Source organism: Peromyscus eremicus, chromosome 8a (genome assembly GCF_949786415.1).
Source record: "Peromyscus eremicus chromosome 8a, PerEre_H2_v1, whole genome shotgun sequence".
Lineage (NCBI taxonomy): Eukaryota > Metazoa > Chordata > Mammalia > Rodentia > Cricetidae > Peromyscus > Peromyscus eremicus.
The window spans coordinates 81,329,508-81,352,417 of record NC_081423.1 but is presented as its reverse complement, the minus strand read 5'-3'; the positions used below and the strand labels follow the sequence as shown (position 1 = coordinate 81,352,417).

The window sequence follows — 22,910 nt, the reverse complement described above, 5'->3', positions numbered from 1 at the left end:
GTTTTTTAAGTTGAAACACCTAGCTCCCCCTACAGGTTGGCATCCAGCAAGATTGAGTTCTTCTCCAAGCTCTCACTATGGGGACATCAGTTATAAATAAACAAACACTAGCCTGGAACGGCATGGTCATTCTGCCCAGGCAGGTTCCCAACTTTCTGATCACCGTCAGACACTCACTTTGGCTTCACAGTATGTCCTGCTGCTGATGGCTCTGCATGCTAATTGTCTGTATTTAAGCCCTGTTTGTATTTGTTCCTGTTCATCCACAAGTTCTGGTTTAAAATGTCTGACCCAGAGGCTGGAGAGATGGCTTAGTGGTTAAGAGCACTGACTGCTCTTCTAGAGGCCCCTGGTTCAATTCTCAGCACCCACATGGCAGCTCACAACTGTCTGTAACTCCAGTTCCTGAGACCCAACACCCATGGCAAAACACCAATGTACATGAAGTAAAAATAAATAAATTTAAAATATCTGTCCAGGTGATGGAGACATCGTATCTTAGCCACACTCTGCAAGCACATGGTTATTGTTCTTATTTGCACTGCTGAGGATTGAACTCGGGGCTGAATGCGTGCTAGTCTAGTGTTCAACCACTGAGCTACGTATACCTCAACTTACTGAGCTCAGAGTTTAAATTCACTCAGAACAAATGATTTCTTTCAAACTGGTTCTCTATGGTGATGAATGTATTTTACTAACAGAGATACGTTGCAAGGTACAAATTTTTCAAATTGCATCTCATTAATAGCATTCAGTTAACCTGAAGCAATGAAAACTTCCTGATGCTAGAGAAACAGACAGGAATTGAATGTTATCTCTGTCCTCAGGGAATGTACTGTCCAGGCGGGATTTCTACAAATGTGTTTTGGAAGCACTAGTTAAATGAGATCTCAGGATGAAACAACTTTGAAGGCTGTTGCTTGTGCACCTCTAGACAGGGGGATACATGTGCCAGGGTACGTTGTGTGTGTGTGTGTGTGTGTGTAGAGGGCAGACGACAAGTTGGTAGGAGTCAGTTCTTCCAGCTGTGGGTCTTGAGGATTGAACTGAGGTCATCAGGTTTGGCAGCAAGAGTCTTTATCTCTCAATGTTTATAAATACATTATGGCTTTTTAAAAATTACTTATTTTTTAAGTGCTTTCATGTCAGGTCCCCTGGAACTGGAGTTACAGACAGTTGTGAGCTGCCATGTGGGTGCTGGGAATTGAACGTGGGTCCTCTGGAAGAGCAGCCAGTGCCCTTAACCAATGAGCCATCTCTCCAGCCCCTACATGACGGTTTTGAGAAATCTTACAATGAGGATGTATGTATTTATGCATTTTGTTTGTTTGCTTTTTGAGACAGAGTTTCTCTGTGTAGCCCTGGCTATCCTGGAACTTGCTTTGTAGACCAGGCTGGCCTCAAACTCACAGAGATCCACCTGACTCTGCCTCCTGAGTGCTGGGCTTAAAGGCATGCACTATCACACTCGGCTGAATGTTTTTAAAATTTATATCATACAGGAAATGGTGTGAAAAACCATTTCCTGCTCCCTTTTTTATTTTTTTAATTTTTTAGTGCTGGGGTGGGAACCAGGACCATCAGCATTGTATCACATGCTCTCGTCACTGAGCACATCACCAGACCCTGTAACATTTCTTACTGTCTCGAAGCTTTGGAGCAACATGGTCTAAGGTGGTTTTCTACAGTAAAGTGGCCACCAGCACTTGAATTGAGGGTAGTATGACTGAGGAATTAAAAAATATTTGTGGGCCAGAAAGATGGCTCAGTGGTTAAAAACACAGGCGGGGCTGGAGCTGGAGAGATGGCTCAGTGGTTAAGAGCACTGACTGCTCTTCCAGAGGACCTACGTTCAAATCCCAGCACCCACATGGCAGCTCACAGCTGTCTCTGACTCCGAGATCTGACACCCTCACACAGACATGCAGGCAAAATGCCAATGCACATAAAATAAAAATAAATAAATGATTAAAAAAAAAAAAAAAACACAGGCGGGGCATGGTGTCAGACGCCTTTAATCCCAGTCCTTGGGAGGCAGAGGCAGGCAGATCTCTGTGAGTTTGAGGCCAGCCTGGTCTACAGAGAGAATTCTTGGACAATCAAGGCTGCACAGGAAAACCCTGTCTCAAAAAGAAGGAAAAAGAAATCCGGCTACTTCTCCAGTTCCGGAGGATCCCATCCCCCTTTTGATGTCCGGGTGCGGCCTGCTTGTGGCACAGACGTACAGGTCGGCAAACAGCCATACACATCAAATACACATTTAAAAATTAGTTTAGGGCGGTGGTGGCTCACACCTTTAATCCCAGCACTTGGGAGGCAGAGGCAGGTGGATCTCTGTGAGTTCCAGGCCAGTCTGGTCCACAGAGTGAGTTAGTTCCACGACTGTTTCACAGAGAAACCCTGTCTCGAAAAACAAACAAAAAGCATGTTTTTGCCGGGCGGTCGGGGTGCACGCCTTTAATCCCAGCACTCGGGAGGCAGAGGCAGGCGGATCTTTGTGAGTTGGAGGCCAGCCTGGTCTACAGAGCGAGCTCCAGGAAAGGCGCAAAGCTACACAGAGAAACCCTGTCTCGAAAAAAAAAAAAAAGAAAAAATTAGTTTAAAAACTCAGTTATGTGTGTCTTTTGCAATATTGGGATGAAACGAAGCCCTTGCACAGGTTAGACAAGTACTCCATCACTGACCTGCACACCCAGCACCAGGAACCGGAGTTCTCCGTTCATTTAGTTTGTTTCTGGTTTCTAAGCCTGGGTCTTACCGTGTAGCCCAGGCTGGCTCTGACCTTTGCAGCAGTCCTCCTGAGTGCTGGCTTTGCAGGTGCACGCCATTTTGTTTCCCTTCCGTTAGTGCAGCTTTGACAGCAACTCCGGGAAGTGCTAATTGAAGGGTATGTTTTAATTTACTTATTCTGCAAACATCAGGTTGTGGCGGTTTCTGAATAAAGTGACTCCCTGACTGGGAGAAGGCAGAAGCTTCTTCCTGTTCAGTGTTGGGGATATCTGTCACTTCTTGTCACATGCCCCTGTTTGTGTGATCTCAGGTTTTGCTATGATGTCCATCCAGACTGATCTCACTGCTCAGTGGTTCTCCAGTCTTAGCCTCCCAAGTAGCTGGGACTATGCGGCTGTCATTGTGTCCTTCAAGGTCACTGGTGTGTGTGTGTGTGTGTGTGTGTGTGTGTGTGTGTGTGTGTTTCTGGTGCGGGAGCTTGAACTAGGCCAGTGCTCACCTAGGCCAGTGCTCCGGGGCGCTTTACTGCTCAGCCATACCCTCAGTCTTCCTGACAGAAGAAGCAACAGGGCTAGTTAGTGCAGAGGCTCGGAAAAAGTCGACCTGCACACACACCACCTGTGCTTCGGATTGAGTTTAGGGCACATGCTAGGCCGGCACTGACCATTGCTGTGTGTGTGTCTTCAGTTGAGCAGAGTCACTCTTATCATCCCTGCTTCTCTGGCATGAAGCCGAGTTTGGTCCCTTCCCCCCCTTACACAGAAAGGTTATAGAAATAAAGCAACATTGCCTTCACCCTTGGTGGCTCTTCTGCCCACTAGTGGCCAACTAAACCTTGTTTATTTTTGGCAAGGAACACCATAAGAAGACAAAACAGTCCCTTTGAGTTCTTGAAAGTCTTCTCAGTCGGCTTATATGGAGAGCATTTGCAGTGTGTCTGATAGAAGCGGGAGTGAGGATGGCACACCGCATTCTTGTGTGTCTTCTAATGCGCTGAGGAAGCCTCTTGAAGGGGTTGGGGACTCAGAGCTGTGGCATTGAAGCATCGGTGTTTGCCCCTCTCAAGTAGATGCCTTGTCTGACTGCCCTGTCTCTCCCTTCTAGATGGTGTCCTACTCCTCTGTGCTCACAGCTATCAGTAAGGTATGACCATGGCCACTGAGGAGCTGCGGGAGGGAGGGAACAGAGGTCCCAGAGTGACAGACAAGACCCACCACCTTGGCCACTCCGGCCATGTGTCCCCTGAGGCTTGACAGGCAGCACCTGGAGCCTCTGCCTGGCCTGGCGGGCTCCCCTAGAGGGAGGAGGTCCTGGGAGTTAGGAACACATTTCCATCCGGAGAGGATGCCGCGTCTGCAGCCCAAGGCTGGAGGGAGGAGAGGGGACCTGCGCACAGAGCTGTTGCTCGTGAGACCCAGGGCTGACAGGCAGTGTTGTAGACTCTCCGTTGTTCTCCCCCAGTTTGATGACTTTTCCCGGGACCTGTGTGTCCAGGCTTTGCTGGACATCATGGACATGTTTTGTGACCGACTCAGGTAAGAGATGGATGAAGAAGCTCAGAGCATCCCATCATTCTTTGAGTGCTGAGGAAGCCTGGAGTTGAGACCAGCTGTGGGTTCCCACATCTCTTCTGCCCCCCTGCCCACCCTCAGCTTCTGTTCCCTTAAGACTAAGTGCCCCCTTCTCTTTTTGGAAGAGCAGGTTTAAAATCTTGTCTAGTGGAAGCTGGCTGCACTAGGTAGCTTGTGTAGGATCCTGCCAACTTTTCAACTCTATCCCCTAGTAGGGGTGTGCCAGAGACTCTGGGGAACATTGGTGTGGGTTGGATTTCAGCTTTTGGAATAGATACAAATTTTCATCCTTTCTGGGTAGTTGCCACGGCAAAGCAGAGGAATGCATCGGGCTGTGCCGAGCGCTTCTTAGCGCCCTCCACTGGCTGCTGCGTTGTACAGCAGCTTCTGCAGAGCGGCTCCAAGAAGGACTGGAGGCTGGCGCTCCAGCCACCGGAGAGAAGCAGCTTGCCTTGTGCCTGCAGTGCCTGGAAAAGACCCTTAGCAGCACCAAGAACCGAGCTCTACTGCACATCGCCAAACTAGAGGAGGCCTGTATGTCCCCTGACTCCCCTGCGCCCCGCCTGCTGCTGCTTCTGTGGCTGGTCCTTTGATTGAGAGGGGAGAGGCAGGATGCCATCCCACTTCTTTCTAGAAGGATCCAAAATCATCCCACTTCCTTTTTTCTCTCCTCATAAGCATTGCATACATCCCAGGGACTTGGGCAGGGTGGCACCCGAGCCAATCAACCAACAGGTATTTACTGAGTATTCTTGTGTGCCCAGCACTGTGCCAGGTGCTGGGGGTGGGGGAGGGGGGGCTACCAAAGGAGCATGTGGCAGGGCCCCTGCCCTCAGCAAACGTACACACTGGTGGGAAGTAAGTGCCGTGCACCTGGAGGAAATCCAAGACGAGAGAGGCACTGCGTCTGCTCTAAGCAGATGACTCAGGTGTGACCTGTAACATTCGGTGAAACTCAGTGCCTGTCTGTCAGGACTGTGTGCTCTTACCTCTTAACTCCAGTTCTGATGTGAAGTGTTAGAACCTTCCAGAGCCTAGAACAGGCAGATCTGTGGGAGGGAAGTCTTCCCGCAGCTGAGGCCTGAGGCCAGTCTTGCTTGAGCTCCAGTGGCTAGGGCCACCTAAGGGTCTCCTGTCTGCCTTTGACATGGATGTCACAGTGGGTGACACCCGCGTCTTCAGGGCTCGGTTGGAGAGCTTGTTAGGGGATTAGTCTCTATTTACTTCTCAATTGCTTCGTCTGGGAAAAGTCCAGAAAGAACGATTGCTGTGTCAAAATGGACTGCACCGACGTTTTTCTTCGTCTGTTTTCTTGTTAGTGTTGGCAGTCCCCTGCCCTCTTGCACACATGATGAATGTTTATTGGTAGAAAAGTAGATGAATACTTAATCTTAATGGATCTCGGGTCTTGGTTGTCTTTTCTTACTCCCGTGCTACATGGAGGTTAATTGGCTAGCTGGTGCCGTCATTCATCATTTGACCTTTGGAACTGTAGCTAGGATAAGTGACTAGTAATTAAGCACTGAGTATGTGCTGTGGGCCATGAGTGCGGGCATTTAAGAGAGAGGCCAGTGGACTAGACCAGTCGGGCAAGCAGTTAAGAGAGCAGAAACTCACGCTGTGTTGGCATGGTGTGTAGAGCTAGCTTCCTCAGAGTAGAAGTGATTGCGGCTGTGAGGCTGGCCTCGTGGGGCCGCTCCAGAAGTACCTCGTGGCCTTGGTCCCTGCCTGGCCGCTGGACTCTCCACCCACCCTGTGCTTCTCTCCTACTGCCGTGTGTCTCCAGTCAGTGAGGGTAGTTCCTGCAGTCAGGCCCGTGGTATGGTTTCTAGGGTGCTCCGTCCCATGTTGCCTGTTCCCCTTGTAGAAACAGTGCATGCCGCCCTCAGGACCCTGCCTCCACATCCTCCTCGGAGAAAGAAAGCCTTGCTGTGTGGTTTCATGGGCCCAGGGAGGGCCACAGTCGAGGAGTTTGGGGCCATGCCCTACTTCTCCTTCCCAGCATGTCTCTGCCTTACTTTTCCTCCACCAGCCTCCTGGACTGCCATCGAGCATTGTCTTTTAAAGCTCGGGGAGATCCTGGCCAATCTCAGCAACCCCCAGCTCCGGAGCCAGGCTGAGCAGTGTGGCACACTTATCAGGAGGTTAGGTTTCTGAAGGAGATGGGAGGATGGGGCATGTGGTCTATTCTTGGGCTGTCTCTTCAGTCCTTAAGCTGTCCCCATGTGTGTGTGTGTCTCCTCAGTATCCCCACCATGCTGTCCGTGCACTCAGAGCAATTGCACAAGACTGGCTTCCCCACCATCCACGCGCTGATCTTGCTTGAGGGCACCATGAACCTGACAGGGGAGATGCAGCCCCTGGTGGAGCAGCTGATGATGGTGAAGCGCATGCAGGTGGGTGTGGCCCATGCAGGTGGGTGTGGCCCATGCAGGTGGGTGTGGCCCATGCAAGGTGGATAGCCATTTAGGACAAGCAGGAGGAGCCTGGTACTTGAGAGGAATAGATTTCCTCTTGATTCCTTGGTGGAACATGGATGCCATTCGCACAGTTCTGCCATCTGACCTCATGATCCTGGTTCTAAGCACTGGAGCAGGAACCCTGTGTAGTCAAGAGACCCAGCCGGTCCCTGGAGCCTGTGGAAGGTGGCCAGGATCTGGGCACCCCCTCACACCTCCTTCTTGGACTCTCCACAGCATATCCCCACCCCCCTTTTTGTCCTGGAAATCTGGAAAGCCTGCTTTGTGGGACTCATTGAGTCCCCCGAGGGTACGCAGGAGCTGAAGTGGACGGCTTTCACCTATCTCAAGGTACTTGGTGACATGGGATCAACACAAAGAAGAGCAGCATGCTAGACCTTTGTCCCGTGTGTTCCCCTCCTGGCACTTAATGCAGCCCACTGAGTGTCCAGCGCAAGCTCCGGCTGGTCATTTTCTCTGAGTCTCGGCTGGTTTAGCTGCTTGGGGCTTTGCTGTTTGCCTAGCTCACCCTTAACCGATTAGTTCAGGGCAGCTGAGAGAGCCAGGGAAGTGGCCCTGATCCCCTCCGAACCGTGGTTCTTACCTTGTTGAGGTGGCGGAAGTGGGTGGCCCCTTGTCCTGTAGGCCAAGAAGTGTCACGTGCTTGGTACTCACGGGCTACCATGTATTCTAAGTACTGTCACCCTAGTGCCTCTACTTAGTGCCCGCAGCAGGGAACGGAGCGTCTTCTGTGGTGAGGGAGAGAGAAAGGACATTGATCTTCCTCTTTTCCTCCCTCATGCCCTAGATTCCACAGGTTTTGGTGAAGCTGAAGAAATATTTTCATGGGGAAAAGGTGAGTTAGAGACGGAGATGAGGGTTATGGGAACAGATAAGGATGAGCAAATACAAGGTGGATCCCTCTCTCTCTCTTTTTCCTTCTTGGTTTTTTCAAGACAAGATTTCTCTGTGTAGCCCTGGTTGTCCTGGAACTCGCTCTGTAGACCAGGCTGGCCTTGAACACACAGAGATCTGTCTGCCTTTGCCTCCCGAGTGCTGGGATTAAAAGTGTGCATCACCAGGGCCCAACTAAGGGTGGATCTTTTAGACTGCAGCTGAGTGGTAGTGTATTGTGCCCAGAGGAAGGCTGTGTGCACCTGTGAACACCTGTGTCCATCCTTGCACGTGCCTTAGACTCCTGTCATGGCTTAGGCTGGTTCCTTCCACCCCAACAAGCAGGATCACCTGCAGTGATTTGGCCAGGGTAATCCCATGGAGAATGTGGTGCCTCCACCCTCTCCCCACCTGGTTACTGGGGCCTAGTCGTGGTTACGGCCGGCTTTCTCTTTCACTGAGCAAGGGGTCCCTGTGGACCTGCCCTCAGGCTGTGGGGGCCTGGAGGACAGAGAACCCAGGTGGAAGTTTCTGACTTTTGTAGGACTTCACTGAGGATGTCAACTCCGCTTTTGAGTTCCTGCTGAAGCTCACGCCCTTGCTGGACAAAGCTGACCAGCGCTGCAAGTATGAGCCCCCCGCTCCCCTGCTCTCCTGGAAGGTGTCCCGAGTCCGTCCCTGCTCTCTCTGTCAGATGAGCTGCAGGGAGCGATCCTTCCGGCAGGGGTGGGAGGCAGCGGGCTCATAGTTACCAAGTCCCCAGAGCCCTCCCTTCTACCTTTGGGTGCTTGAGTTTTCTTCACCATGAAGGGGGGAGGAGACTGCACAGACACCCCTTGTTCCCAGCTCTCCGCTCACTTCCGTCTCTGGCTTTCCTTCACAGTTGTGACTGCACAAACTTCCTCCTCCAAGAGTGCAACAAGCAGGGACTTCTGTCCGAAGTCAATTTTGCCATCCTTGTGGGCAAGCGGTATGTTGTGAGTCCCCTTGGGCTACCTTAGGGGCCCCTTGATCTCCCTATCTCTTGCCAGACTGGTTTCTGGTGCCTTTGCCTTTCTCTTTGAAGTCTGAGGAGCAAGTGACTGAGACCATCCTCGGGTCCAGGGAGCAGGACCACCAGAGGAGAGTTTCCTACTCTGAGCTGATGCTCCCTGACTCACCTCGCTTGTGAGGCCTTAATCTCCCTTTTGTCTGAAATGAATTTTCAAAAGGGCCGTAGTGGTAATGACAACCAGAAATGGTTATGATATTGAGCACACTTTCGGTCATAAACTTCATCCCAACTTGAAAGCCTCTTTGGTTTTTTGCTGTGCTAAGGATTAACCCCAGAGCGCTGGGCACGTGAGGCAAATGCTGGGTGGCTGAGTTACACCTCCAGCCCCAGAGGTTCCTGTGTGCGTCCATCTCTTCTCTGCTTTTGTTTCTGGAGTTGGATTCGAGAGTTTCTTTCTTACAAGACAGAGTCTCACTATGTAGCTCTGGCTGGCTTCAAATGCAGAGGCCCACCTGCTTCAGCCACCTGAGTGGCTTGAGAGGAAGTGCAAGCCATCACACCCAGTGAATTAGAGAATGTATCAAGATGTTTTTCTTAGCCTTGTGTGGCAGCTCCCATCTGTAATCTTAGCATTGAGAGGCTGAAGCAGGAAGATTACCTTGAGGCCAGCTTGGGCTACAGTGTGAGCTCTGTCACCAGAAAAATGAGAATTCTCTTTGTTTCTGTTTTCTTCTCCCGGTTATGGCCACAGCACAGCAGATCGAGACCCCCAGCTGAAATCGTCAGAAAATGCCAACATCCAGCCTAACCCTGGGCTGATCCTCCGGGCAGAGCCCACTGTCACGAACATCCTCAAGGTAAGTGGGCCTGCCTGTGCTACCGTGGGCTCCCTCTCTTCTTTAGCTTTTCTCTGCAGCCGGGTAAACAAACTGGGCCCACAGACTTCTCTGCTCTCTGGCTTCCATGCTGAGCAGTTTAGGGAGTGGAAAAAGAGGGAGGCCACCGAAAGCTGACGTTAGATGAGGAGACAGAAGGGAAGCTCCCAGCCAGATCCTCACTCACACACACACACACACACACACACACACACACACACACACACACACCCCGCCCCCGCCCCCAGTGTAGTTAAGCACAAAGCTGGCAGAGTGAGGAGAGTGTTCAGCGTTCATCCTCCCGTTAGAGCCAGGAAGTGACAGATTACATTTGAAAGTACGCTGTACCAGTCAGTGGACACATGCAGAGAGGAGATGTGGCTGGGCTGGATCTGGGGGTCTTCACTGACTTTCTCTCCTTTCCCCAGACGATGGATGCAGACCACTCCAAGTCCCCGGAGGGGCTGCTGGGGGTCCTGGGCCACATGCTGTCTGGGAAGAGCCTGGACTTGCTGCTGGCTGCTGCTGCCGCCACTGGGAAGCTTAAATCCTTTGCCCGGAAATTCATCAAGTGAGGAGAGCCATAGCCTGATGTGGCATGGGAGGCTGTGTTCGAAGGGAGGAGGGGCCTGGGTATCGGTCCCCCTTGAGGTGCACAGGCCAGGGCAAAGCATCCTAGCTTGAACCCATGACAGAAGGTTCATTTGACTCAGAGAGCTCCTTTCTCTTCCGCTGAAGATGAACTAAAGATGGTTGATAAGATAATGGGCAGCGGTGGCACACGCCTTTAATCCCAGCACTCTGGAGACAGAGGCAGGCGGATCTCTGTGAGTTCAAGGCTAGCCTGGTCTACAGAGTGAGTTCCAGGACAGCCAGGACTATTACACAGAGAAACCCTGTCTCGAAAAACCAAAAAGAAGATAATGAGGCATCGGGTTGGAGAGATGGTTCAGTGATTAAGAGCACTGGCTGCTCTTCCAGAGGACCCGGGTTCAATTCCCAGCAACCACATGACGGCCCATAACTGTCTGTTGACTCCAGTCTCAGGGCATCCAACGTCCTCGTCTGGCCTCTGCAGAACCCCCTCCAAACACACACCCTTCCAAGACAAGGTTTCTCTGTGTAGCCCTGGCTGTCTTAGAACTCACTCTGTAGACCAGGCTGTCCTGGAACTCACAGAGATCCACCTGCCTGTGCCTACTGGGAATGCTGGGATTAAAGGCGTGCATTACCACCACCGCCCGGCTAATAAGGGGTTCTTAAATTCTGTTGCTTTGGCTGGAGTTTGACATTTGGTACATGGTTCCATTCTGGGAATCTTACAAATCTTTTGCAACAGGGTCTCACTGTGTAGCCCAAGCTGCCCTCAAGCGCTCCATGTTTTAGCCCCTTCAGTGTTGGGATTAGTCTTTTAATAGTAGTGCTAATTTCTCTGTAATGGTAACACTTTCCATAGTTAGGCTCTAGTGACCGCCTCCCCCCACTCCCACTGCTCAGCTCCTACCCTGGCTGATGCCACCTGTTTCTGTTCCTCCTGCAGTCTGAACGAGTTCACTACCCATGGCAGCGGAGAGAGCAGTAAGTTTGTGTCTCTCTGCACTGAGGAAGGGAGGGAGGGAGGGGCCGCCTTTGCTCATTCTGGGGAGGCAAAGTCTCATCCAGAACCACCCCCCACCTTTCTCTACCCGTACCATTTCAGACGGGTTTGGGTTCTGGAAATTTTGGATTCCAAGGAAGGGATGATGTTCTAAGTAAGACCCAAGAAAAGGATTCTGAGCCCCAGAGCTTTGAAGGACCCACTTGGTTCCTGACCTTCCATCGGGAATCCTGAGCTGGCATGTCGCCTCCATGCTGCCCACTGGGCATGAGGCCTTGGATCCCCAGCACCTCCTGATCTGTACAGGGCTTGGGGTCCCCGCCCTGGGCTGAGAGGTTGGTGTTCTTGCCTTTCCCACAGCGAAGACCGCCTCTGTCCGTGCCTTGCTCTTCGACATCTCCTTCCTGATGCTATGCCACGTGGCCCAGACCTATGGCTCCGAGGTGAGTGAGATGAGAGTTGGTGCCATTAAGAGGCACCAACCGAGTAGGACAAAGAGGAAGGAAAGGGCCGATAACTCCCTTACCTCAGCCCTTCCCCTGCCGCTCTCCTTAGCCAGCAGGTTCTGTTGGCCTGAAATCTGGCCTCCTGTGTCTATGGGAACCCAGCATCCCAAGTCCTCTGGTGTCACATTCATACTGACCACTAGGTGGCAGCACAGCTCCCTGTCTGCCTCTCCTGGACAGATTGGTCCTTGGAAAGGGAATGGTGATAGAGCAGGGAACTGAGGCCCTGGCTCAGCCCTGGCAGGTGCCACGCCCTCCTCTCTCAGCTGGTGTCTCTGTCCTATCCAGGTGATTCTCTCCGAGGCAAGCTCAGGAGAAGAAGTCCCCTTCTTTGAGACTTGGATGCAGACCTGCATGCCTGAGGAGGGCAAGATTTTGAACCCTGACCACCCTTGCTTCCGGCCTGACTCCACCAAAGTAGAGTCCTTGGTGGCCTTGCTCAACAACTCCTCAGAGATGAAACTAGTGTCAGTGGCCTAGGTCCTGACCTCGGGGTAGCGGTGGGGGCATTCCAAGACCCTCTCCCCACACCGTTTCCAGCCCCTTGTAGTGATGTTCCTCCTTCGCTTCCCCTCTCTAGACAGATGAAGTGGCATGAAGCCTGCCTGAGCATTTCAGCAGCCATTTTGGAGATCCTCAATGCCTGGGAGAATGGGGTTCTGGCCTTTGAGTCCATCCAGGTAGCTCCACCTCTACTTGAGCCCCCCCCTCTGCCTGAGACACAGACCAGTCATTGAGAGCTTGTTATTTTGCATACAAATAAATCCTCAAGCTGGAGATCATGTTTGGGTATTAGTCTTAGAATCCTTGTCTTAGCCACTTCCTCCTTCCCAGTTATCTTTGAGAAAATCAAATTCGTATTACAGAGGTGTGGAATGTACCTTGAGATTTTACATGTGACCCTCAGCTACCCCCAGAGGCCATGGGAGTGATGGCCAGGGGGAGGCAGAGAGTCCCTAGGTCATTCTCTTGTGCTCCCCACAGAAAATCACCGATAATATCAAGGGAAAGGTATGCAGTCTGGCAGTATGTGCTGTGGCTTGGCTTGTGGCCCATGTCCGGATGCTGGGGCTGGATGAGCGTGAGAAGTCCCTGCAGATGATCCGCCAGTTGGCAGGGCCCCTGTACAGTGAGAACACCCTGCAGTTCTACAATGAGAGGTCAGTGAGCTGCCCCGCCCCGCCCTTCCCTGCCCCTGCGCTGCAGGGACACGCATCCCACTCCAGTGCTCTCAGCCTCTACCTTCCCAGGTAGCCGCGCTAAGCCACTTCCTGTTCCGTCCGGGTTCTGACCAGCCCACCTTCTTAGCCACTGAGGGGGGTGCCCATTCAGGATAGCTGGACTGTCTCTCTGCCCGCTCTCCCTACCACTCCCTCACATTCTTGTTCACATATTCACTCAACTGGCTCAGCAGATATTTGGTGTGTGTCTCTGTATCGCAAGTGTTTTAATCCTGCACAACCGTGTTCGGGAAGTACAGAGCCCAAACAGCTTGACATCTGTCCTCAGAGGCTCCCAGTTCCAGAACACTAGCTGAGGTAGAAGAGCAAAGGGTTAGATGACTGTGTCACTGTCGAGGAACTCCGAGCCATCTGCACTTTCCATAGCTTCCCCCCCACCCTCAGCTGTCCTGGTGACCATTTCAAGTACTGGCTCTTCAGGGACTTCCGCTAGCTGAGTTCAGTCGGTTCATCCACTCAACTGGGAAGTTGTTTGGCTCTTGGTTTTTAAATGTGGCAAGAAGCACGTACTAGAAAGTCTACCGTTTAAGCTGGTTGATGTGTGTCCTTCAGTATACGGAATCTGTTGGAATTGTGAAACAGACCTCCAGACGTTCTTCATCTTGTGTCTCTGGGCCTTTTACCCAGTAAACACTGCTCACTGCCCTTCTCTCAGTTCCTGGAAACTCCACGCTATATTCTGTCCCTCTGATTTGGCTCCGTTAGATACTTCATATAACTAGAGTTACGTAATATCTGCCTTCTCATAACTTTACTCAGCATAATTTCCTCAAAATTCATTCATATTCTAGCATGTGACAGGATTTCCTCCCTTCCCTTTTTCTTGGCGGGGGTGGGGTGGGGGGGTGAGGTGTTTTTTTTTTTTTGTTTTTTTTGTTTTTTTTGCTTTTCGAGACAGAATTTCTCTGTGTAGTTTTGGTGCCTGTCCTGGATCTCACTCTGTAGACCAGGCTGGCCTCCGAACTCACAGAGATCCACCTGCCTCTGCCTCCCGAGTGTAGGGATTTTTTGGGATAGAGTTTCTCTGTGTAGCCCTGGCTGTCCTGGGACTCACTTTATAGACCACCCTGGCCTCGAACCCAGAGATCTGCCCGCCTCCTGAGTGCAGGGATCAAAGATATGTGCCACCACCTGGCTTATTTCCTCCCTTTTTAAGGCTGAGTGACATGGAATGTATGTGCCCTTCCTGGCTACCATCCTGCCCTCAAGGGGCACATGAGGAGCACTGCTCTGAAATGTGGGTGCTGAGGCCAGATCATAAGGCAGCTGCTTGGGTGTTTTCTGAGCAACATGTGGAAACCCAGCTGAAACCAAGTTTGAGGAGGGTCTGTAAGATCACATCTGCTTTCCCTTTGCCTGTGGAACATTTGCTTTGACATCCTCCATCTCAAGCATGTGTGCATGTGCACATGTGTACACACGCACACACACACACACACACACACACACATACACACCCCACACAGGCACAGTGGAAATCCAGGGCTCCCTTGTGCAGGTGACAGAGAGGCTCTGAAGGTAGCAACAGTGTCTCTGCGCTCCAGACATTTCAGACCCCAGCTGCCTCATAGCCCCAGATGTTCCTTTGAGGATTCCTGGCTGTGAACACTTTGCCCAGCTACCCAGGGCCGGGAAGAACCCCGGGGGCAGCCCAAGGCCCTCTCCTGGAAGTTACAGTTTACTTTGGGAGGAGGCCAAGGCTGGGCGGGGACCCCCCCCCCCCAAGTACTCAGCTCAGGGGGAAGTGATTGTATCTATGACCCTGATTTGGCAGAGCTCAGGCCTGGGGGATGGGAAAGTTGGAGGGGGAGAGGGAGGACTAGGAAATCTGAATAGATTGATGGAGCCTGTGAGAGAAGAGAAGCCCTGCCCTGTGCCTCTTCTAGGCTTCATGCCCAACAAATAGCCCCCGTCAGTGGTGGTTTGTACCGATGTGTCCTCCCCTAGCATACAGTGGGTCTAATTCCTCAGCCATGTTTCCGTAACCTGACGCAGGGGTAACGCCTGCGTGTGTCCTCTTTGGCCTGCAGGGTGGTGATTATGAACTCAATCTTGGAACACATGTGTGCGGACGTGCTTCAGCAGACAGCCACACAGATCAAGTTTCCGTCCACGGGCGTGGACACGATGCCCTACTGGAACCTGCTTCCTCCCAAGCGCCCCATCAAGGAGGTACTGACAGACATCTTTGCCAAGGTACTGGAGAGGGGCTGGGTGGACAGCCGCTCCATCCACATCCTTGACACCCTGCTGCACATGGGCGGCGTCTACTGGTTCTGCAACAACCTGGTTAAGGTACTTGGGCTGGGCTGGGTATGCACAGCCATGTGGACTGGGGCGTGGGTGTGCACAGCCGCAGTAGGCTGGGTTTCTTTGAGAGGTTGCTGGAAGCTGGGTGGTCTCCTGGGGAGACAGAGTTGGAGTTGGGGTTGGATAGCACCTTGGGCTGTAGAGGTGGCTGGGGTGTGAGAACCACAGTGTCTCAGCCGCTGCTTGCCCCCTGTCCAGGAGCTGCTGAAGGAGACTCGGAAGGAGCACACTCTGAGGGCGGTACAGCTCCTCTACTCCATCTTCTGCCTGGACATGCAGCAAGTGACCCTGGTCCTGCTGGGCCACATCCTGCCGGGCCTGCTTACTGACTCCTCCAAGTGGCACAGTCTGATGGACCCTCCTGGCACTGCATTAGCCAAGTAGGATTCTCTCCAGAGCCTTCCTGGGGTCCCCCTTGAGCCCCAAGCATGTAGCACCCAGATTCAGGCACCACAGCCCTGGGGCCACCTCAAGAAGCTGGGCTGTGGTTGGGGAGCCTGCTGAGTGGTGGTGGGTGGGAGGGGCTTGTTCAGCATGAATACATAGCTTCTTCTGGGACCTCTTACCTATGCCTTTTTCCTGGAACCCTTCACCAGACTAGCTGTGTGGTGTGCCCTGAGTTCTTACTCCTCCTACAAGGGACAGGCGTCCTCACGCCAGAAGAAGAGGCACAGGGAAGACATCGAGGTAGGCCCACTGCTGACCCGGTCATGTGTTTATTCAACAGACATTTTCTGATCACTCATAACAGAGAGCTGCCTTCCTAGGCAGAGGGCGGAGCTGAGGTCAGCTGTGATTGGTCAGGGTCTGGGGAGTGTCTGAGTGGGCCCCTGAGTATCCTTGATGAGGGTCCTTTCTGCTCACTAGGGCAGAGGTTGGGGTGTGGGAAGGGTCACTGCTGGGAATGCCAGGCAAGGACTAGGAAGCTCACTGCTCTCCACTCAGGTCTGACCTCCCGCCCTCTCCAGTCCTCGGAGACTTGGGAGGTTGGTGTGTTGATAGTGACTCCCTGCCCGCAGGACTATATCAGCCTCTTCCCCGTGGAAGACATGCAGCCTTCGAAGCTTATGAGACTGCTGAGCTCCAATGAGGATGACGCCAACATTCTGTCCAGTCCTAGTGAGCGTTGGGGAGGTCACGGGCTTGCTAGGACCCGCTCGTCCCAGGGACCTGCCTCGGTTCCCGCTGATAGCCGTCTTTGGCTCTCAGACAGTGTGTGTGTGTGGGGCGGGTGCTTGCACCTCTGTCCCCTAGTGGATGCTCTGCGGCCTGCTGGTGGCAACAGGGTTGACACTCTCCATAGGACCTGAAGCTCTCCTCCAAGCCCCCCAGTTAACCCTCTCCTGTCACCACTTAAAGGATGACAAGACACCCAGTGAGAGTTCACTGCCTCGGCACAGCTTGGGCATTGCCTTCCTTCTAACCCAGAGACATGCCCTGTGGCTGAGAAGAGGCTCCGCCAGGCTCTGACCTGGGGCTGGCCTGTCTTCCTTCCAGAGGGCAGCCCATGGCATCCTTTCCTTGCGGCCAGGTGTCCTTCGGACACAAGCTCTGTGTGTGACATCCTGTGTTTCCTGTTTCCAGAGATTTCTCCTGAACCTGGAAGTTTCTCTGTAGCCTGATAAGGACTAGGGAACCAGTCACATGCTTGTGCAAAGGAAAGATGCAGGGTTGACCACCTCTGACCTTAGCCAGGCCCTTAGTAAACAGATTGTGTATCTGTGAAATGGGCTTTGAGGGCCGGGCACATGTCTTTAATCCCAGCACTTGGGGGGCAGAGCCAGGAGGATCTCTGTGAGTTCGAGGCCAGCCTGGTCTACAGGTCGAGATCCAGGACAGGCACCAAAGCTACACAGAGAAACCCTGTGTAAAAAAAAAAGGGGGGGCAGGGGGACTTCGAGTGGGATAGGCAGCTTCAGCCACACAGAGTGCCAGGATTGGCCTCCGATGGTGCTCAGCAGGGCTAGTTCCTCACTCATCTGTTCTCCAGATTCAGGCTCTTCAGTTCCCCACATGTACCAGACTCCCCTGAAGGTAGGGGACAGGTAAGGCTCCCCTAGAGTCAGAGTTTACGAAGCACCCTCTCTGCCACTCCACAGCTGACCGCTCCATGAACAGCTCCCTCTCGGCTTCCCAGCTGCACACAGTCAACATGAGGGACCCTCTGAACCGAGTCCTGGGTGAGTCCTCGCAGCTGCACCTGTCTGCAGACTGAGCTAGAAGGAGCCCCCTCGTCAGAGGCAGGGCGTGTCTACCGGAAGGGATCGTCTGGGCCCCGACTTCCTGTGCCGCCCCCACGTGCCTTCCTGCTCCCTTCCTGCCCCTTTGCTCCTGTCTTTCTCCCGTGCCTGCTGTCCTGGGCCGTCCTGTAGGGCTCCTCTTGCTTCTTTGTTACCTCCTCAGTCCCTTCCCCGTCTGACTTGCTCTAGAGCTCTGCTGTCTTGTTCCCCTCTGCACAGCCAACCTGTTCCTGCTCATTTCCTCCATCCTGGGTTCGCGCACCGCAGGCCCCCACACCCAGTTTGTGCAGTGGTTCATGGAGGAGTGTGTAGACTGTCTGGAGCAGGACAGCAGGGGCAGCATTCTGCAGTTCATGCCCTTCACTACGGTGAGTGTCCCAGGCGGGTGCAGGGGTGACCCCAGAGAAGGGGGGGGGTCTTCCTCCGGGGATGTCCCACCCAGGAGCTACCTGTGTTCATCTGTCTGTGGCAGGTATCAGAACTGGTGAAGGTGTCTGCCATGTCCAGCCCCAAGGTAGTGCTGGCCATCACAGACCTCAGCCTGCCCCTGGGTCGGCAAGTGGCCGCCAAAGCCATTGCTGCACTCTGACGAGCCCAGAGTGCCTGGAGGCTCCCAGCCCAGCGTCCCAGCGGGGAGAGTGAAGATGAGCCCAGGCTGCCCCATCCAGTGGTGCAAGGATGTTTCCTCGGTCTGAGGCCCACCCCCACTCCTGCCTCTACTTACCGTGTCCTACCACCTCTCCCAGGTCCTTCTGTAATTTTCTGTCCTTTCGACCAGAACCCAAAGACTGAGCGGTCCCGATGGTTGCCCAATTCTAGCAATAGCTGAACTCAAAGGAGGGACTTTATAGGGCCACAGTGTGTATATAAGTTTATTTTTATAATTCTGAGGGGGAATCCCTCTTGGTTCATTTGTAAATAAAGACTCTTGTGGCTCTTGTGACCTTTGAGTGCTATTGGTGGCTTTGCTGTCAGTGGGGACAGTGTCTTTCCTGCAGTCTCTGGTGCTGTGGCAGGGAAGGGCACAGTCCTGTGGTGAGGGAGGCGGGTCTGGAAGGCCGGGCACATTGTTCACAGCCCCACTGGAACGATGAAGAGTCAGCAGCACTCGCGTTGAAAGCAGAAAGTTCTGGTGAAAGGCCCCTGCATTGTGCTGTGCAGGGCAGGATGTCTCGCTCTTTAGTTACACTCCCCACTCTGGCCCAGAGGTCACTGTGTGTGCCTTCTAGAAGACTGTTGGAGGGATGAGGTCCTCCATACTCTGCAAGTCTAGGGACATGGACCTGTGAGGCTGTGGGAAGGGAAATGGTGTGTGTGTGTTGGGGTGGGTAGGGCTTTGAGGAGCCAGTGGTGTGTTATAGAGGGCTGTGGAGGAAGGTGCCTAGGCAGGGAAGTGTTCCCAAGGATGATAGCAAAAAGACAGAGCTTGCTGAAGGAAAGCCAGCCAACCCAGAGCTAGAGTTCTGATCCCACGTCCTGCCTGTCAAAGCATGGTGTCATTCTACTGGATGATGGACAGCTTTGCTAGGCTCTTCATAGGTGCTGAAGGGACCAGTCCTGTGCACATGTTCAGTGTACCCCGGCTGCAGCTCATCTGCCCCCATCCCCACGCCCCCTCTCCCATTTTCACTGTGTCCCTCTCATAGCTCGGGATGTACCAAGTGGCACCCAGATCGGTCAGGGTAAGCTGGAATGTCCTTCCTCTCAGCACCTTCCTCTTCTCTATCTGGTTTCTCCCGCTATTCACCAGCCCCTGGCCAGGCATCGGCCAAACCCAAGAAGGAAGAAAGACATTTACTGGAAACAAACACTTTATTATCCTCAAGCTTGGTTACAGTGAGCAAGTGGGCCCTAGAGGGAGGTTGGACAGGGAGGCTTCCTCCTGTGCCGTACCCTCCCCATAGGGGTCTCCTCTGCCTTTTCCCTCTCACACTCCCAGTCCTCGCTCAGCAAGGCCCTAAAAAAGAACCCAGTAAATTCCAGGGCCAAACCTGGCTGCCTCTGCTTCTTCAGGGGCTTCATTCCTATGGGGACAGGGAAACCTACGACCTGGTTGACCAGAGCAAGGGATGCAAGGACCCAGTTTGGGAACACTGCTGTTTAAATATTAAACAGGGATGTCTAGTCTCCAAAAAGGGAGACCTCCTGATGCTGCCGGGCCCTGAGATAGGGTCTCAGGACAGTGGGGCTCACTGTGGCCTCTTCGTACAACCACAGAACTGGGTGCCTGGAGCAGCCTCAGGAATCAATACTTGGTATTTACCTATCTCCCTCCAGCCCTGGGGACAGGAGGACACAAGAGCTTCCCCTCACTGCTACAAGCAGGAGAACAAAGCTCTGAGTGGAGAGAAGGGCCTAGAAGCTTGGAGCTCCGTTCCCTCTTCTCCGTCTGTATTTATTTATTTTTCTTTATTAAGAAATCTTTTTCTTCTCCATCTTTAAATAGTGGGTTTAAATAAGCATAAATATTAAATAGAGATAAATAAACTGGAAAGGGCTTTGCTCGCAGCCTAGGCGAGGCGGTTCAGAGCGTGGTGAGCCGTCTCCAGGAAGCTCTGCAGGCGGGAAGTGGCCAGGACACCTCCCGCCCGGCGCTGGAAGGCAGAGGTGAAGGTTGGCATGGTGCTCTGGGTGGGCTGCCCAGCAGGGACCACCCCCAGGTTTTCCATCTGTGGGGAGGAGATCAGTCAGGGGTCAGTCCTCACTGCAGGTGAGGGGGTGCAGGGCGTTGGTAAGCTGGCTTGTGGGGCTCACTATTATTGTCCACAGTAATTCCTCCTCTCAGCCTGAAGGAAGCAGGGGCCTAGAGGTAGGGCCCCCCATACACGGGCCTCAGAGCGAGCGCCTCCAGGGTGCCCAGGTGTGCTGACCGTGATCCTCTCCTCACCCTCACTCCCCGCCCCTCCAGATGAAACTCACCTGCTGCCAGATGGTGGTGGCAAAGTTGGCAACATCAAGCTGCAGCATGTCCATGGTAGGGGCCAACTCCGGGGAAATGCCCGCTAGGGCCTGCAGGAAGCCTTGGTACAGGAACAGTCCGCGGTGGAGTTGGCTCAGGCACTTGGTCTGGCGATAGGAGGAGGGTTAGGCACTAGGAAGTGGGACACCCCCTCCCTTCAGGAGCCCAAATACCAGGGTGTAGTCCCTTCTCATCCTCCTCCTGGTCCCCCTTCCCCTCCAAATACTCACCAGCTGCAGGGCCTGGCCGGAGCAGTGGCTCAGAGGAGCCTGTGGGAGACCCAGAGAGTGGCCGAGCAGCACTAGCTCCTCTGGGTGGCACAGCTTGTAGGTAGCACACTGTAAATAGAAGGATGCTGAGGGCCACTCACCTGGGCCAGGCTGTTTCTCCCTCCCGAGTCCTCTCATCCCTGTCCGCCTGGCTTCCCAGCTCTCTACTGTTCCGGTGACCCTGAGTGCTGTCCCACCCAGAGGGTTCCACTGCTGCCTCCTCTCATTCTCTTCCATGTCCCCTTCATGTCCCATGTCGCCTTCCTCGGTGTTTTGTCAGGGTTCTGGGGGTGGAATCCAGGCCCTTGCGCACACTAGGCGAACACGGCCACCGTGGCGTCTCCCTCGCCTGCTTCCTTCCCATTTGCCCTCCCGTGCCCCTCCCTGCACACCCACCGCAGCCTAACTCACCAGCTGCTCCAGCAGCACCGAGGTCCTGGCCTGAATCTTCCTCGCTTGCTCCAAGGACTTAAGCAGGAAGCTCCGGGGCAAAGGCAGGGTTGGTGGCTGAGAGGTGACAGGAGCCAGGGGAATGGCCTCTTGTCCTGTCCAGAGTGCACTGTGCCACAGCAGCAGCTGGAGGGCTGGCAGCAGACAGACAGGTTTGAGACACGTGCCACTCCAGGCTCCCTCCTTTCCACGCCCAGGGCAGGTAGTCAGGATCACTCACCCATCAGCTTCACGCGGCTCTGGGCAGAAAGTTGAGCCATGGATTCTGGGTGATCTGGGCTGCAGCTCTGGGTTCTGCCAGGGCCTAGCTCCAGGGGGCCTTTATACATAACCCCATTGAGGCTGGGAGGAAATTACCTGGGGTTGGGGCAACTCAGGCTTAGTAATAACTTCCAGGATTTATGCAAATTTTCTGCTGTTGCCCAGGACAATGCAGGGGGTTGGGAAAAGCTGTTTTGCGAAAGTTTTGTGAAATCGGGGAATCTCTGCTCCTTCCTTGACGTCTTGTCCCCCTCAAACTCTCTTCCTCCAGCCACACCCAGGCCTGGATTGCTCCAGGGTGTTTGATCTGAATAGTCCAACAAGGCTGAGGTTCTGGTGAAGCCCTGGAGGCTACAGCCGGGAGCTCAGTCGGACCTTGGGGAAGAATCAGGCCCTCAGGTCAAGGCTGCTTCTGTCTCTCCACCCTCTGCTAGACATGCTTGGGGTGCCCCCTCTGCCCCTTCTCCTGTGAGTCTCAAGATACCTATACCTGGGGCGAACATTCTGAGAGAGACGGAAGAACCCGCTGTTCTCATTTTGTACCCATAAGCTCCCAGGCGGCTGCTTCCTGCAGTACCAGAAGCCCTGGTCAGCACCCTAGGGTATTGCTGTCTGTGCCCACTCCACATTTGGATAGAAACAAAATGATCTAGCATTCAGGCTGTCCTGTCCCAGGCTGATTAGCTGGGAACTCCCCAATACCCCTCCTATGACTCATTCCTTTAAGCCCCTGGATCCCGGCAGAGAGGCCAGAGGAAACCGGATGTCTGTCCTGAATGAATCAAGACCCTTTGGGGCTCCTTGCTCACCTGACCTGCCTTTCTGTTTCCCTGCACAACTGTCCTGGCATATTACCCTACTGTAGCAGAGTCTGGAGGATCTGGAGTCAAGGGGCTGGGACACACAGGGTCCTGATGATCTCTACTCCACTGAAACAAGTGAGGAGACGTGAATGGATGCAGGCTGGGGTGAGAAAGGAGACATTGCATCTCCAATCCTAGAACTCTGTCCGGTATTAGCTCTGGAAGAGATCTTGAGTTTTCAACCCTGTGAACTGGGCCAGAGAGGGAAATGCCTTGCCCAGTCATGGGTAGTAGAGTTGAAGGAACATCCCAGCCTCTGTCTCAGTTCCGACAGGGTTTTACTGGCTAAAGAGGAGAGGCACACTTGTCTGGTTGATCACATCTCAAGCCGTCACTTTCTGAGCCCTTTTACTTCCACCTTTTGGACCAAGGAACAGACATATTTTGATGCTAAGGCTTAGCTGAATGGGCGGGGCCGTTCCTGGGGCTAGGGTGCCCTCTGGTGGCCACAGATGTCCTGGACATCATCTACCTGTCCTCTTTGCTTGGGAGGGCAGAGCAGGAGATTCCTATTCTTAAACATGCTGACTGGCAACAACTGGCTTACCTCACATGTCAGAAACTCCTCATTGTGCATAGGTCAGTGGTTCTCAACCTGTGGGTTGCGACCCCGGGGTCACATATCAGATATCCTGCATATCAGATATTTACATTACAATTCATAACAGTAGCAAAATTACAGTTAGGAATT

At 53.3% G+C, this 22,910-nt stretch overlaps 2 protein-coding genes and 1 non-coding gene across 4 annotated transcripts in view; 2 read left to right on the top strand and 1 right to left on the bottom strand.

Annotated features, from left to right (window-relative positions):
• The window catches only part of Med24 (mediator complex subunit 24), a 29,208-nt gene extending 10,848 nt beyond the window's left edge, over positions 1–18,360 (top strand). For both annotated transcript variants that reach the window (XM_059271705.1, XM_059271704.1), the window contains exons 4-26: positions 3,835–3,873; positions 4,192–4,265; positions 4,603–4,835; positions 6,334–6,445; positions 6,547–6,697; positions 6,998–7,111; positions 7,569–7,616; positions 8,199–8,281; positions 8,538–8,624; positions 9,400–9,505; positions 9,952–10,094; positions 11,064–11,101; positions 11,481–11,563; positions 11,915–12,093; positions 12,207–12,306; positions 12,611–12,786; positions 14,898–15,162; positions 15,376–15,557; positions 15,774–15,864; positions 16,197–16,296; positions 17,277–17,357; positions 17,637–17,785; positions 17,890–18,360. In XM_059271705.1, the coding sequence (XP_059127688.1) occupies positions 3,835–3,873; positions 4,192–4,265; positions 4,603–4,835; positions 6,334–6,445; positions 6,547–6,697; positions 6,998–7,111; positions 7,569–7,616; positions 8,199–8,281; positions 8,538–8,624; positions 9,400–9,505; positions 9,952–10,094; positions 11,064–11,101; positions 11,481–11,563; positions 11,915–12,093; positions 12,207–12,306; positions 12,611–12,786; positions 14,898–15,162; positions 15,376–15,557; positions 15,774–15,864; positions 16,197–16,296; positions 17,277–17,357; positions 17,637–17,785; positions 17,890–18,006 (2,751 nt within the window). In that variant the 3' untranslated portion in view covers positions 18,007–18,360. The remainder of the gene's footprint in view (positions 1–3,834; positions 3,874–4,191; positions 4,266–4,602; positions 4,836–6,333; positions 6,446–6,546; positions 6,698–6,997; positions 7,112–7,568; positions 7,617–8,198; positions 8,282–8,537; positions 8,625–9,399; positions 9,506–9,951; positions 10,095–11,063; positions 11,102–11,480; positions 11,564–11,914; positions 12,094–12,206; positions 12,307–12,610; positions 12,787–14,897; positions 15,163–15,375; positions 15,558–15,773; positions 15,865–16,196; positions 16,297–17,276; positions 17,358–17,636; positions 17,786–17,889) is intronic.
• LOC131918163 (small nucleolar RNA SNORD124) lies at positions 11,247–11,350 on the top strand. Its single transcript, XR_009380898.1, has one exon. It is a non-coding gene; the product is annotated as a small nucleolar RNA SNORD124 (small nucleolar RNA).
• A 1,567-nt stretch (positions 18,361–19,927) lies between the features above and the next one.
• Positions 19,928–21,355, bottom strand: Csf3 (colony stimulating factor 3). Its single transcript, XM_059269670.1, has 5 exons — positions 21,316–21,355; positions 21,057–21,229; positions 20,607–20,714; positions 20,337–20,483; positions 19,928–20,086 (listed from the first exon to the last, which is right to left on the bottom strand). The coding sequence occupies exons 1-5, from the start codon at positions 21,353–21,355 to the stop codon at positions 19,928–19,930; spliced, it is 627 nt and encodes a 208-aa protein (XP_059125653.1).
• Between the last annotated feature and the right edge of the window lie 1,555 nt (positions 21,356–22,910).